This window comes from Botryllus schlosseri, chromosome 8 (assembly GCF_051294905.1).
Source record: "Botryllus schlosseri isolate E-star chromosome 8, Bs_hap1, whole genome shotgun sequence".
Classification (NCBI taxonomy): Eukaryota; Metazoa; Chordata; class Ascidiacea; order Stolidobranchia; family Styelidae; genus Botryllus; species Botryllus schlosseri.
In genome coordinates this window covers 4,652,355-4,668,778 of record NC_137243.1, presented here as the reverse complement: position 1 = coordinate 4,668,778, position 16,424 = coordinate 4,652,355, and the positions used below count along the sequence as shown (strand labels likewise).

The 16,424-nt window shown below is 41.7% G+C and overlaps 2 protein-coding genes across 3 annotated transcripts in view; one reads left to right on the top strand and one right to left on the bottom strand.

Annotated features, from left to right (window-relative positions):
• LOC145444437 (uncharacterized) overlaps positions 1-16,424 on the bottom strand; it is a 92,612-nt gene that overhangs the window by 1,605 nt on the left and 74,583 nt on the right. For both annotated transcript variants that reach the window (XM_080322418.1, XM_080322417.1), the window contains exons 17-26: positions 13,800-13,896; positions 12,724-12,970; positions 12,043-12,130; positions 10,827-11,103; positions 10,329-10,406; positions 8,516-8,797; positions 6,834-7,107; positions 6,079-6,296; positions 2,928-3,127; positions 1,147-1,976 (exon numbers count right to left, since the gene is read on the bottom strand). In XM_080322418.1, coding sequence (XP_080178544.1) covers positions 1,147-1,976; positions 2,928-3,127; positions 6,079-6,296; positions 6,834-7,107; positions 8,516-8,797; positions 10,329-10,406; positions 10,827-11,103; positions 12,043-12,130; positions 12,724-12,970; positions 13,800-13,896 — 2,591 coding nt within the window. The remainder of the gene's footprint in view (positions 1-1,146; positions 1,977-2,927; positions 3,128-6,078; positions 6,297-6,833; positions 7,108-8,515; positions 8,798-10,328; positions 10,407-10,826; positions 11,104-12,042; positions 12,131-12,723; positions 12,971-13,799; positions 13,897-16,424) is intronic.
• Positions 1-16,424, top strand: part of LOC145444443 (SWI/SNF-related matrix-associated actin-dependent regulator of chromatin subfamily E member 1-like) — a 63,288-nt gene that overhangs the window by 10,129 nt on the left and 36,735 nt on the right. The gene's annotated exons all lie outside the window — the stretch shown is intronic.

The following is a 16,424-nucleotide window of genomic DNA, read 5'->3' as shown; positions in this document are numbered from 1 at the left end:
CGGAGTCGTCTAGCCTCATCTTACTATTACGCTTGCAGAAAAGCCTTTCATGGAGTATATTTACAGAAGCGCCCACCTCATGCCCTTAATGACAAACATGGATTTAGCAACCGAAGATGTTCAGTCAAATTGGGTGGTGGTTGAGGATAAGCCCTGTTATTGACACGAGTGTGATGTGGTTTTCTGGTTGAGACTGTACTGCAGTGACACTCATTTCTCGAATGATGAAACAAACCAGAGAACTACCGGGATAAATGTATTAAATGTCAAGGCTATGTGCTATTCTGTTAACTGTGATTTGGGTTAGCAGGTAACTGCTACTGCTACTTGAAAAGCTTAACTGTTACTTTTTAACAGGCTGCTATTTTTTTCACATCTCTACTGTCTACCAGAGATGAGCATGGATTAGGATTAGGTTGTGAAAAAACAGGATTTGTGAAATTTTGTCGGATTTGGATTGGACATATTTTTCAGAACGGATTAGGGTTTGGATTGGATTTACCTATTTTCTGGGAGATTGAAATGTCGTGTGGCGAATGGCGACAAACTTTATTTAGATTAGTTATTAATGTACTTATGGTTACTAGGTTATCTTGAATCAAGTGAATCGTTGGTCGTGAAAGAAAATTTTCGAATCCCTCCGTTGCATAAATTAGTTTTTTTCTGAATTTCCAGTTGGAATCGGATTAGGATTGGACATGGACTTGAAAATGAAAAAGTTATGGATTAGGATTTGGAGGTTCGGATTTGGATTGGATTAGGACATAGAAATTTCAAATCCGCTCATCTCTGCTGTCTACCACCCACTCTTGTGGTTATAACCAAGGTTTGGTGCCGGAGCCGAGCATGTTCAACGGATCTGGAGCTCTATAAGAAATTCAGATGAAGCTGGAGCTAGTAGTTTCAAAAAGCTCCGGTCAGATATATTTCGAAAGATGTTATGCTACGTTACTACCACTGGCTGGATTCACACGATTTAACCCCGCCACAAAATTTAGAATTATTGCCTCTCTTGCTCAACCCTTTCTCCTGCTCCAAAACCCTGGGTATAACCACTTTAGTTTTTAGGCAAAATCAGGCCTAGACCACATCTGGCAGAACCTTTGATGCGTTCGCACCGTTTCTACTAAACACATAAATAATTACCTGACTGGCGTCCTAAACGAAGTCCTTCTCCACCCAATAGTAGACCGCCGCCCGCTCGAATCTCTCTCGCCAAACGTAGCCGCCAGAACCGCCATCAAATTCCCCACAGGTCCACGCGACACCGGCAAGCTCACAGCCACTTTGACGTGACAGTAAGACCTGAATCTCCGCGCCAAAGCGGGTCTCCTCGCAGGCCTGACAGTAGGCCTGGTTGGCGCCACTCTAGTCACAGCCCGGAGTGCTGCTTTTCGAGAAGCTTCTTCATACCCTTCGATTTCATCTTGTGAATTATCTCTGAAGACGTAAGTACGCCTGTCCGCGACAGTAGTTTTACATTGGTTCTCGCTCGGGTAATATAACGTGGCTGTTCTAGTGTCTGCATCGCGTCTGTTTATGTTGTTCATACTGTCTATGTTTATGGTTTGAATCACAGGTTTCGGCACGCTATATCCAGGCGTTTGGTGTGTTGTGACGCTGCCTAATTCAGGCAGAGGTTGGTCGGGTAATAAAGGCGATAATTCGTTCGCTAATTTGGCGGCTGATATGAAGCCAAACTTTGCGCATCCGATCGGTAAACATATCCCGTTTGTGTCTGAAGATCTGGTTAGGCTTTCGACTACTGTAGACATCTGCGCTGTGTTGCTGGACGTGCGTCTGGACCTTAAGTTGCGTCGCGGTATCTCGGCGGTGGTTGTCATCACGAAACGGACGCCTGCTACGGTGTTGTTGTCTTTGTCTAAAGCGCGTACGCGTACGTAGCACGCGTCTTCGCTATCGCTCAAGGCCCATGCGGTGTTCAGTCGCGGGATTTTTGCTATTAGTTGAAGAATCTGGAATAGTAATTATGCGTGTCTGTGTGAGATTAATTTGCTTTGGTTGTAGCTTGCAATATGATCTACACCAGGGCTCTAGAAGTATGGGTCGCGAAGGTTATGACTTTGGGTCGCGTCCGCACTAAAGCGATTGGTTTGATGTTATGATGAGATTTGTCCGACACTGGATTCTCTGGCAATTGATTTTATGTTATTAGATTTGCCTTACATCAGATTCTCTAGTAAGCACATGTGCACAGGTAATACTCATGCAGGGCGGTGGGATGTAATGAGTGGAGCCGTAACTGTCGCACCCCATAATTTGTGCATAATCTACAGAAATGAATCTAACTGCATTCGCGATTTTGAAAGAATGGTATATTTCTGGTATAGCGTAACGCTGTCGGACACCGTTGGGGCCTTTAGTCTTGGGGTGTTCAGTGTGCAACGTGCGTATTTCGATGTGTGTAGCTTGGGTCGCGAGATGTCAGATTTAGTTTACGGTCTAAAAAGATTTACGTACCACTGATCTACACACTTGGCGATAAAAGTGTGTTTTCTCTACACGCCGTGTACCACACGGTAAATCAAATGATGTGAAGTAGGTGTATTCATCAGATTGCCACCATAGAGTAGGGTGCGAAGTGTATATTGTAGCATTTATGGGGGAAAGGGGGTATTTAACCGGCTTCCGCTTCGCGTCGGGTACAAATTGGGCCATTGGGATTTTCTTATACCAGATTTGCCATTCGCATCCCATATACAGTGAGTGAAAACCAGTCAAATACATCAATCTTTAGGGAGATATATGCCGGGAGTGTAGTGGGTCACATTTTTGAGATTTCCTGTGGTGATGCATGTAAACAAAATCCACTCCACCTAACATTTGGTACCTGATTGGCGCCCTACATTATTGCAGAAATCTGCTAAATACGTTTCTACATTTACAGTGTAATGGTTGGGCAATACCTTCTCTCTTCTCTTGTTGAAATTCGGTCTCATGATCACTTTCGTGTCTCTCTCGCGCCAAAGTCCGGTGAGCTCGTCCAAAACCCACGGCTGCATTCTGTCGCCGAGAGACACGGTCGAAACCAGGAAGGTAGCCGATCGGTCCGGTAACAACTCTAGAGCTCTTCCGTACTGACTGAACAGCGACACCGACACCACATCTGAAATGAGTTCAATTTTAATATTACAAAGTTATCGGGCGACTGGGACAATGGCAGAGTTTGTTCATGATCGCTATTTATCAGACCGCATGGTTATTATGTGGCGTGATGGTCAAGTAGTAACATAAGCGGTCAAAGCAGTTATCGTTGGTGCAACAGTAGAAGTAGCTTTAACTGAAGTACAAGTAAAAATAGCGATTTCCAAGTAAGTAAAATGCATATATATTAGGCCTGGTTTTGCCCAAGTATAGGAGCAATCTAAAACAATGCGAGTACAACAAATCTACTTGAGTACTTTGCAAAAGTAGAAGTACTTAGTTACCGACCGTTCGTTAAAATATCAATATTACTGAAACGTCGCCTAATATTGTGTGCAAATAGAGGCAAAATATACTTGAATACTTCGAAAAGTAGAATTACGTTTCACTGACCACGCATGGGTAATGAAATATGTACGGGCCTACTGCGTAACGATATTAAAATTTCCGATATGTAGCCTATTAATTTTTTTATCAACTACTGACATCTGACTGCGAAGAACTAGGATTTCGCGATCAGCCGCAGTTTAATTCGCAATTGCTTATTTCATTGTTCCACTAAACTAACTAAGAATAGTGTTCGGTAATGTCGCAATATGGTAGCGTTTGCGAATGCGGTGAATGTAATGAATGAAAAGTGAAAAAATGATGAGGGATTCGTGATATTTGATATGAAAAAGATGGAATTATAGCGAAAACGACGGGCAACACCAGGTCTCAGGTTGGACTATGATTGTATCACGGGTCCTCAGCGGCCTGGAAAGTACTAAACCAAGGGTCGGCAACCTACGGCCCGCGGGCCGGATCCGACCCGCCAAGCGAAATCGTCCGGCCCGCGACATAATAATTAGTTATCACAAGAGTACGGCCCGCCACTTCATAATGAGTTTCAATCTGCAGTGCAGCGCTGCATGAAAAAAATGCGGCATTGCTACGATATAATAGTAGCCTACATCGTATTCGTCTATTGTTACGCCATAAATCGAAGGTGGTTGAAGTAGGAGATGGAGATAGACTACAGAGATGAGCATGGATTAGGATTAGGATTTTAAAAAACAGGATTTGTGAAATTTTGGCGGATTTGGATTGGATTAGGATTAAAGATTTTTTTCTGAACGGATTAGGATTTGGATTGGACTTACCTATTTTCTGGGAGATCGATAGATATGTCGTGTGGCGAATGGCGACAAACTTTATTCAGATCAGTTATAACTGTACTTATGGTTACTAAGTTATCTTGAATCAAGGGAATCGTTGGTTGTGAAAGAAAATTTTCCAATTCCTCCCTTGCATAAATTAGCTTTTTTTCTAAATTTCCAGTTAGAATCGGATTAGGATTGGACATGGACTTGAATATGAAAAAGTTATGGATTAGGATTAGGATTTGCAGGTTCGGATTTGGATTGGATTAGGATATAGAAATTTGAAATCCGCTCATCTCTGATAGACTAGACTGGATCAGTGCTTATCAATCGGGTGTATCTCGCAACCGAAGGTGTTCCATGCTTTTTTGAAGGGTTAATCACTCTAACGGGGTGTGACAAAAGGTGTTCTTCCTTTGCTTCAAAAACGTTTGGAGCATCTCAGACGCAATGACGGAATCTCAAACTATTCAATTATAGATAACTAGCCTCCGTATGTTAGTTAGCCTGTCTATAGTTTGATTTTCCAGAAGGCATTGTGTGCCAAGACAAAAAACCTGAATAGTGTTTTGGCCACAATGGGGAAAACTGCTAATATGATTTTTGTCTCATCAACTGAATCAGTTACGCCAGATATTACTAGAAGCAGACAATCAATATGGCGATGTCATGTAGGCCTATATCTGTCATGTTCGCTCATTGAGTCGAGCAGCTATGCTTACACGAGTGTATGAACTGAGAAATGAAATAGCAACTTTCCTTGAAAATACAAATGTTACTTTCCTCGAAAATACAAATATCACCGACTCATAATCTTGTAATCGAAAATGGGTATCTCATCTTGCTTTCCTGGCACATTTAACGTCACATCTGAACAAATTGAACTTGCAACTTCAGGGGGAAAACAACTACATACATGAGATGTTGAGGCGCATTCAAAACAAATCTGTGACTCTGGAAATTTCAACAGTACAAAGAAAATTATGCTCACTTTCCTATACTGGAGGAGAGAAAACCTAGTACCAACACTACATTTGTAACTGTGATACGAAATTTAACTACTGAATATTCACCCGCTTTTCCGACATTCCTTCTCAACAAAATGAATTCTGACTATTCAGTACTCTGTTTAATGTGGACGCCAATACCATTGCCTGAAAATTTCAAATGGGCCTTTCTGAAATGCGATGCAGTTGAATTGAATGACAAATTTCATACAAAGAGCATATCGCTGAATGACTTTGATAAAGAGTACGTTCTTGAAATTGGTCTTTATCCCAGCTTGACTAGCAATGCAAAAGAAATTGCATCGATTTTTAGAAGCACGTACGCATGTGAACAATAGTTTTGAACAATGCAACACACGAAGAGCAAGCTAAGATCACGTATTTCGGACGTCCATTTTGAATAGGGTCTGATTCTTGTTTCATATGACTTGTTACCAGAAGTTGAAAACCTTTCACAAAGCAGAAAACCTTTCACAAAGCAAGCTGCGTCAATTGTCAGAATTATTCTGTGTCGTTGAAGTGTAAATACATGTGTCTTCGGATTGGTATGATTGAGATTGCAGCAATGTAGGATAATATACCGAAGTGAGCGTAAAATATAGTACTAAGAAAAAGTCCGGCCCGCCAAAAGGTTGTACACCCGAAATTTGGCCCGCGACTAGCAAAAGGTTGCCGACCCCTGTACTAAACGCTCGCGTTTAGATTGCGCAATATCTAATTTTGCGCCATAGTCACTAGGAGACTGCCACGTATATAACACTCACACGCAGGCTGCAGTATTTGCTTGTTTCCCCGCCTGTCTACGCCTACGAAATCGCCCGGGATCGCGTCTAGCTTGCTGCGGTCGTGTTCGTAATTTTTCTCCACGATGCTGATAATGGCTTCCACCCGGCCGATGTACGGATGGACCGCTTGTTGCAGTATCACTGACCGCGGTGGTATGACGATGCGTAGACGGTCGTTGTTGCGCGATATGGAACTCCTGAATAGGCGCGAGTGTTAGATTAATCGCGCAAGGCTGGCACACTTGTTAATTTAGTTTATTGAAGATATGAATATTGCATATACCGGAGGACTTTTTCAGACACATTGATATAAGTTGCTGAAGTTTATTTTCAGTAGGGTTTACTGGGAAATGCGAGGCGATGAAATGCTGATACGAGCCTTTGGGTAGCGATGTAAAAGCGCTTGTGACATCATAACATCGCTTATCGTCCCCAACCTTAATCTCTAGCCTCGACAGTATCAAGTCCTCTATATCGGGTAGGTGTAATAGTGCGATGCGTGAAGTATGTGTACTCACCACGGCATCCGCGAAGTGACGAAATTGTTTCCCCACCCCCCCCCCCCCCCGCACAAAAATAAAATATATATATAAAATGTATAGCAAATGAAGAGTTACAAAAATAAAATGAAATTGATTTTACTGCCCCATCAAAATTTTTATCCTACAGTTCCAAACCCATTGTGTGTTGTTGATAAACATCTCACTAAATGGATGCATATGACCTATCCTTACCTGAACTGCTTTCTCAGCCCCGCACTAGCGTCGAACGATATCTTCAACCCGTGCCCGTTGATGAGCACCTTGTGCGTGGTGGTCTCACCCACTATCACCGGCAGGTTTTTCACGGTGACCGGGAACCGCTTGTGCATGATGTCGGTGAATGTGAGCGAGATGTAGCGAGCCTCTTCGGGCAGAGAGAGCAGTTTCAAGTTGAACGATCCGGTTTTCGAAGTGTAGCCGACCACGCGGCCTTGGTAGTCGATCTTCACGTCGCTAAGTAACTTCTCTGTAAACAGAGGTGGTCAAGGCCTAATTAGCACTGCTACTCAAGTAGGAGTAGACATAATGGCATTTATAGTCACGTAAAAGTAATCGTATCCAAGACACATCAATACTACTTCAGGCATAAGGATAAAAGAATGTTGATACGACTCTTGATGTACAAAGTTCGCTTTAAATCTCTATACTAGTTGCTGACGATTACGCCCTGACGAGAGTCGGCCGAAATATCCCGGTTATTTCAATACGAATATAATATTTAAATGTGTATTGAAGTTCTGTACCTCCAAGAGTCTCTTTAGAAAAATATAATTGTGCGAAAAGTACTCAAATGAGTTATATACAGCAAATTTTCGTGAGAGGTATTGCATACTATTAGCGGTAAATCGCACGCGGGCCAATTTGACTTGGTGAGCAGTTCAATTAGGCCAAACCTATTAAGCACTCCGAAAAAGTAGAAGAAATCCGTTACTGACCGCCTCTGTTGGCAATGGATAGTTTCACCACGTCACAATCAAAACAATGAAATGTTAACGCACGCGATTTTTCGTGTTATCGTTTTAGAACTTATTTTCGGACTATTCGAGTTGACGGATTTGACACGTTACATCTAACGAAAATAAACGTCGCATTTACACCTGCATATTATCGGATCACGTTTTCCTGTTATATATCGAAGCAGCGACGTCATAATTGCGTAGGAATCATATTCACCATTTGGTCGCTAAGATCAGTGGTTCTCAACCGCCGGCCCGTGGGGCAAGTTTCCTGTCGGTCCGTCAAATATATTAGAATGTCATATCTTAATTCCAAATTGTAAGCAGTTGGACGCTTGTACATTAATTGGAGAAATGAAACATTACATTTTAAATTGATTTAGATGCTTGAAGCGTATTTTCTGCATGGAGTCGTCAAGATCTCATGGTCTGCTTTAGGCGTACGTCACAATGGTGAAAGTGCTGTACGAAACTGTTTGAAAGTACGCTATAACTCGTTTCGGAAATGTTATATATGAAAGCCACAGAGACTTTCAAACAAATTCGTTCAATTCCGACGCACGATTAAGCGAGACATTACAGTGTAATAGAGATAATAGCATTTCGCATTTCTCTCAAAGGATACGGAATAATCACAATAACAATGTTTTTAACAAGACTGCGTCAAATATCACAAAGGTAGCATTAAATGAAGTTTCCAAAAGAACATTGTATAAAGACGATCACATCATCCAATATGACTATGATATGTTCATGTACAATGTTCTTCCCAAGTCTCTACTAGTTTCTTACGATTGCCCCTGACGAGCGTCTAAAATATTCGGGTTTATTTCAATATCAATATACTATTCAATTGTGTATTCAAGTTCTGTACCTCTAGGAAGCTCTTCCAATATAGGCCTACATACAGAGACTCACCCGCGTCGCCTGAGGTCGAAGTCAACAGAGCGCCTTCGATGATAGTGTATCGACTCTCGCATATGGAACACGAGCATTTCGTGATCGTAGTTATGTACAACGGAAAGGCCCTTCCCGTTCCCGCGGTACTGCATCGCACCAGGACCGGTTGCAGTCGCGACGGGCGGCAGCATTGCTTCGTGCCTCCGCACCTGTCTTTCTTCCTGAGGCGCTGCGAGACGGTGACGGGCTCGTTGTAGAAGCAAGGTAACGACGGGCAGTGACCGACGTTCAGCTCCGTTTCTGTGAACCAAGAGCGGGATGCTGTAATCGGCGTACGTTTCTTGACTATGCTTGCCTTTGTCGTGACTCGTGATCGGTCGATCATTAATATTGTAAAAATAAGAAATCACCATAGGACGATAGGTGGTCAGCAGGGTTGTAAAAAATAACTTTGGATTCTGGGGATTCAATGATTAAATTGTTGGGTTGCCTGAAAAACGCTGCACACCGGATTTGGTTCGATCGAACTTCAATGTTCAATCGAATAATATATTCAATATTAATATTGAAATAGCCCTAATACTTTAGTCATGGACTATGATTCGAGTACTCGAATCTGAATCGAGTATTAATTTTAATGATTCGAGTCGTGTAGTAAATCATGCTGGTGACGTCATATTTTGTAATAACATTGTTGATATACGTGGTTTCTTCTGAATTCTCGACTAATTGCTGACGATTACCCCTGACGAGTGTCAGTCGAAAATATTCGGGTTCATTTCAATATGAATATACTCTATTCAATAAATGTCAGAATTAAAGATGTGATTACTGATCTTGATCAATTGATAAGTTGCATTTGCATCTGTTTGAGCGTGTCCACTGTCCAACGACCATAAACTCGAGCGGCTAAACAGGTGTTGAACTGTTGATCCATGCGTATTTGTGTGCAAGGCTTGCGATTCAAATGTGCGTGCGCTGTTGAGAGAAGGATCGAAAACCGCCGACAATGGAACGCGGGTGGTAATAACCTATGGTCTTGTAGGCTTATTTATATGAGACAAAAGTTATTTTGAGTTCGCTTCTATGTCGGAAAATTCTGGAAGGTCGCGAGAAAGGCAATGAGCTGTTTGTTACGCGATTTCAGACTCCCCCGCGAAAAAGGCGGGCGTATGTTACGTGTTTTGCCAGAAAACGCCCATTGATTGCCGGCAGATTTCGAAGCGAGCGCGCAGCTGGCTATAATTATAACCAACTCCTACAGTTCGGATCTACGATAAGGCCCCTTGACGCGGCTGAATACTGACGATAACATCATTTTGCGTAAGAACACATTGTTAACACGCTTTGCATTTACGAATCCTACATACACATATACAACCAAAGTTCGCTAAAATTTATAAATCAATTGGACTTTTCTGCCCTCATTCTAAGAGTCAGTCCTGATGTGGACGCGATACAACCATCGGTTCAACTTGTTTCTCTCGGGTTATTCGGCTTGCAGATGAAGTGACGTGGAACAGCAAAGTTAGAGTTATTGGTAGAAGAATCCGCCAGGTACCCTATACACTCTGTGATGTACGGCTAGGAATATGCACCAGTGGTAGGCTACACGAAACCTGAATCTACCTCCACGCCACGGTATAAATCTAACCCAGCATTTTAATCCAAATGATGCCTGCATGAAGGGACGTATAGGACGGTATGCACGTAGGCACGGAAGATTTATAACCGCGAGGCTCTATTCGTCGTGTACGACCTTTTGCGTGTGAATACTGAATACCTTTTCGCTAAAAGAGTACTGTGTTTCGTACTGCGTAGACAATCTCACCTCCGGAATACAGACATCCTGCCGGCAACGAAATCACCCGCTTGCTAGGCACTGGATTGCAAGTCGCCATCCACGGATCTAAAAATAGGAATGTATATTGTATACATTGTGTGAGCAGGCATATTTTACCACTATTTTCATGTATAAATGTCCATCGGCTAGAGAGAGATATTATATAATGCTTTAGCGCGAACAATATTTTCTGAACACTTGATCATTGCGAACTCTGATTAAATAATAAACTTACATGTCAGTCATAGTGATTATATTATTGAATACTTGAATAGTATATTGATATTGAAATAAACCCGAATGATTTCGGCTGCCACTAGTCAGGGTAATCGTCAGCAACTAGTGGATAATTGGGAAGAACTTCGTATATTAACAGTCGCGATACCAAATATATATGAAGACAACATAAAGATTAGAATAAGGAACAAAGGGCTTAAGCCGAATGTACTATTTTTTTGAATATACGTGAACTACGTGCCTACTTACCAACAACAGTCAAAGACACTGTCTCAGACGCTTGCGAGCCCAATCTGTTTGTAGCCTTGCAATAGTACGGGCCCTCGTCTTGTTTGGTCAAATTGGCGATATAATAATAGGATTTCACGTATCCGGTCTCTGGCACCCCGTCGGTACGCAAGAGCGATTGTAAATCTATATCTGTCTGGGGTGGGACCGCACGCCCGTCGCGATACCACTCCACCGTGGGCGTCGGTATCCCAGCGACTTCGCAGCAAAACGACACGCTTCGGCCCAACGGCACGACCTGTGATTGTGATTATACAATTATACCAGGGGTCACCACCACGCGGCCCGCGAATTGATTGCAGTTTAAAAATATTGTTGTTGCTGTTGTTCAAAATATACTATTGCCCTGTGGTCAACATCACTATCACACACTAGCCGAAACGGCTTCGGCGATGGTAATAGCATTCCACGAGGGAAGCTCATAGTTCAAGATGGAATGCAAGTGATGATCATGATATTTTTGTTGTATTTGTATTTCTTTAATAAAATATTATTTCTTTTGTTGCAACTAGGGTTGCGTTTAAAACAAAAATCAATTTAAAACAAACATGTTTAAAAGAAGGTCCTAATTTAAAACATGTTTTTATTGTGTTTTTTTTTAAAGCCATGACGTCACGAATATTCAATTGTGACGTCATAGTGGATTGACATTGACAATTGAAAAAATAGGGTAAAATAGCTCCTTTGACGAAATATATGTACTATTGCCGTTGAACCGACTATTTTGCGTGTTCCCAACCATCCCATATCGATATACGTCGGCTACATCGTCTGGTAATTGTCCGTAGGCTCATACAACATGCTTTTTGTAAAGTGTTTACACAATTATGGCTTAATTTTACAACTTGAAAAAATCACAATTTAAAAAAAGAGGCTTTTTTTCAAACACAGTTTAAAGTGTTAAACCATGTTTTAAACAAAGTGTTTTAAAACACCGTTTGTTTTAAATGCAACCCTAGTTGCAACTATGCTCGTCGCCCATGTTAGTGAGCACATCGCTGGGCTGACGTAGATCTTTAAAAACATGGTAGTTGAACTATGTGGACTTCTATCTCGATATTGAATTGATGCGGGCCGCTGGCTCTACCAATTTGAAAAGAAGTGGCCCACGACCCGTTTTGTGTTGGCGACCACTGCGTTAACCAGTGGTACGGTAAGGTCTGAAATGGGTTCATACTTGCGGCAATGGTCCTTTGATGACAGACGACGGGAATTCGCATAAAGCCTTGTTGAAAACGCACTGCCATCTCCCCGAATTACACGTGCTGCGAATAATACACATGTTTTGAGCCGGGTCTGATATAGGCGGCACATAAATACAAAGTAGTCGCCGATATTGTTCTAGTCTAGTTGAAATCTAGGTAGAAAGGAAAGGTGTGTATTGATGTACAATGATATACCTAGAGACATTGCTTTCCAAATCAACACAACCCAGTAATATTATGTTCGGGTTCAGTCCAGTTTAGTATTAATCTGATGATTTCAAAGTACAACAAGATTGCGGCACAACGAAAAGAGAAAGAGTAGAATCGACCTGGAATAGCCTTTCAATCGAACAGTAACTTGACTTAGGCTAATGGAGTGGATAATGATAAGTCCGGTCTGCATATATTGCACACTGAATGAAAAGTAACGGGAAAATGTAAAAGGACAAGGAATGACAATGAAGTGGCATATATGCGTCAAATCGTGGTTCCACCACATATTGCTCAATGTTGAATCATAAAACGGGAGTGCATATATTCATGATTCTACTTTGGGAAAATAATCCGTTTATGATCATGATCATAGCTGATGATTTCAGGTCGAGGTATCGGAATCTACCAAAACAGAAAAATAAACACCATGACGACCTCACCACTTCTCGCAGTTTTTGTTCAATGTCGAATTAGCCGCGTATTCCCTCCCTCTGTGCACGCACGGGCACCGCCTCGGCTCGATGCACCCTCCGTTATGGAGCACGAGCTGTCGCGGGCAGTGGCACCCGCTAACGCACGCTTCGTTACTGCTGCACACCGTGCCGGAGTCGTTTGCGATTCCCGGGCAGTATCGCGCGCATCTGGGTCCGCATTCTTCGTAAACCTGGCCACCGACACATGTCTCAGCTGTCATGAAAAGTGTGTCGTTAATTTTTGTCAGTGAAGTCAAGACTTGGACAGGGGGTAGGCCTATAGGTCACTACTTCACGGATGTGCTGTTTACCTGAATATCCGTGGGCTTGTGCAGCATATTTTTAACGGCAAGTCGAGGTTTGGGGATTATCCCGTTAAGGAGAAAGTATACAAGCTATATTTCTCTGACCATGCAGTGGGACGTAGAATTCCGATACTTGAAAATACGTTTTTACGGATACGCCCCAATGTTCATTCGGTCATATGTTGCTGGAACCTGCGTGTCTGCTATCTTATGTGCACCGCACCTTTGATTTAAACTTCAACATTGGATAAAACTCGCGGGAAAGCTGCTTGAACTACGACTTGTGACAGATAAGCCTATGCGCCTAGAAATCGGAACCACAGGATTTAGACATCCGAGCAGAAACTTAAGTAATCGACTGGGATCATCACAGTTGTTGATAATAATCGACTTCGATTCAAGTGTTCTGACACTATTTAGTAGTTTCACGTGCTGTTGGTTTGCATTTTGAGATTCTGCTTCGATTGTGAGCGAGTTTGTCTTCCTGTAGTGATAACTTAGGAAATCCCTCTCGACATCGTGAATGTAACAATAAACAATCGTATGGAAAATGGTCGAGCGATATGTTTTTGGTACATTTCGAGTGGGAAACGGAACTATCAATATTTAATCCCTCGAAAAGGGAGAAAATCACGTACGACCGCACCGGCTTTTTACGATTTCGGGGATTGCCGGACTGGCTGATTGATCAGTCTTCTCATACTCGTCCCTTGAAAACAACAGAAGTATAGCGCTTACGACAGAAGTCGTCTTTTCTCCAGTTCAAAACGACGCCGTTCCGTAAACATTCTTCGGCGTAGGCAGAACTCGCGGTGCAGAAATAGGTGCTGACTTTCTGGAAATTTTGAATTCGTTTGATGAACACAATCGTTACTTAGTCGGTACGCGACGGAACTAGTGTACGAATAACGTGGATATCTCCAACCCAGCCCTTTTACGTGACCCCTTATTTATTTTCAGTACGTGCATGCCTCTTACTTACATCGCCTATAGGCACAGGTGGGTGTCTGATTTTGAATACTACTCCAAGTCGTTTCGACACCATCCTATCTTTTCACTGTATCGCAGTCTTGTGGTGTTTTGAAATGAGAAATTACTACTAAACTGATACTGATACCAAATTTCGGTATTTGTTGTCTTTCGAATTATTGTTAACGGTTTGCTATTTCCTCGAATCGATCAAATATTCTAGAATTATATTATAAAGTGTCTTCGCGTCCAATGAATAGTGTATGTATGAAATAAAGGTAAAATATGCTCGGGGATTAGGGTTGTTCAAAAATAAATATTTTCTTCGAATTTTATTGGCTATTCGATAAAATTGTTAGGTTGGCTATAAAAAAACTGCTCAGCAAATTTGGCTCAATTCCAACCTATAGCAGCTAAACTACTGGAGTTCGAGAATTTTTAATATAATATTTAAAAAATTGAAACAAAATTTTAAAATTTTACTGGCAACCACATGAAATTGTTAGGTTGTCTACAAAGACGATGGACACCAAATTTGTCTCAATTCCACTCGATTGAAGCGTGAAGTTATTGATGTTCAAAATTTTGGATTTTAAATAATAGTATGTACGGTTGGTGGTTTTATAATAAAGAATTCAAGAATTTGCCACCTTAAAAATTGTACTCCAACATCTTCCACTGGTTGAAACTGAGCCGGTTACAAATACTGTTTTCAGAAAACTCAACGATTTCATGGGGTTTAAAGTGAAATTTGAAAATCAAATTTTCGTTATTTTGTATTAAACTTGATATTTTGTAACTTCTGTAGCTTCACTTCTACACGTTGGAATCGAGCCAAATTCGGCGTGCAACCCTTCTTTAGAAAACCTAACAATTTTACCGAATAGCCAGTAAGATTTGAATATATTTTTTTGAAAGTCCGGTACGGACCAGGATGACGACGAGGGGCCGCAAGGCCTTAGTACACAGTCGCCACCTGTAGGAGTGTACGTATTTTAATCAATGGCACATAACAAATGACAATAAATATACAAAACTACAAGAAAAGCAGAGAAAAAAAATTTCAACAAGGATACACGAGCTATAAATATTACAGTTTCGAGACTGCAGTGCAGAAATGACTCAATAGAGTAGATCAGTGCTTTTCAACCTGTGTGACGGTTCGCACTTGTGCGAATGAAAAAAATTGCAGTGCGAATGACGAAGGTGGTGCGAACAGTACGAATGAAAATCCGGACCAAGTGCGAATGACGAAGGTGGTGCGAATGAAATTCCGGATCAAGTGCGAATGAAAATCGTGCTTAATTGTTCAGTTTTCTGACGTGGAATAATTCAAATAAACATATTAGGAAATTTAAGATCAGTGTAACATTTGTAGTTGCGACGCAATTGTAAAAATTTAATACGACGCACCACTAATCGTGGCTGTCACAAGCCGTAGTGAATTAATATTCCCGCACTATAATCATGACGTAACCAGAAGCCTGGTTTGGAATCTGGTGTAGCGGCAGTATAGAGATCTCTACAATCTCTATAGTGGCAGACATACAGTATATCAGCCCATCTGAGCCTGCGACAGGCTGGAAAAATGACGTCAAATTGACTTTCTGCTTTCTTTCGCAAACAATCATCATATTTTCGTAATAACTGTTCGATTAGCGCGAGACACGAGGATAGTAGTAAATACCATCATTACAGACTCACATTTGCAAGTTACTGTAACGCAAATTTTTACCACTTCCGGGGAATTATTAAAGTATAGACCGCAAAGGTTATAATTTTGGGTCGACACGGTGCCAGAGCTATCTGTTAATATGTATGTAATAATTATTAAATTTATTGCAAACAATCCTGCGATCGTTTTTACATTTCCAAGATCACTGTGTAGGGTAGGCTACTGTAGCCAATAAGCGAGACACGCATTAAATATGGTTTTATCATGAGAATTCATGATAAGATTTTTCCGACACTGATTTTTTCTGGAAAACATGGTCGAAGTTCGAAGACCGTTGGGATGAACTAGTGTAGGGGTGTGCAACGAGCGAGTTCGGGCCTATGAGACTCATTCATTTCGAGATCAACCCTTTTTGCGTCGGGGCACATGAAGACGTAAAGTTGTGGCGAAAAACCGCTGATAAAATGCGGTGCATAGAAAACAAAAGCGGCGACAAAACCTTGTTTTAAAAATGACGGATGCTGGATGCATGGCTAAACCTTTCGAGATGGATTGGATATGTTGCGTTGTCGGCACGGAATAGTCCCGTTCTTGAAATCGCGTTCGTCAGACATGTTTTGTAGAGCTGTGTTTGGTAATAGACTTGTGGTGTGCGGGTTCTGTATGTCATACATGCGCGTAAAATCGTAGCATACCACTGCCATATTAAAAATATGTTC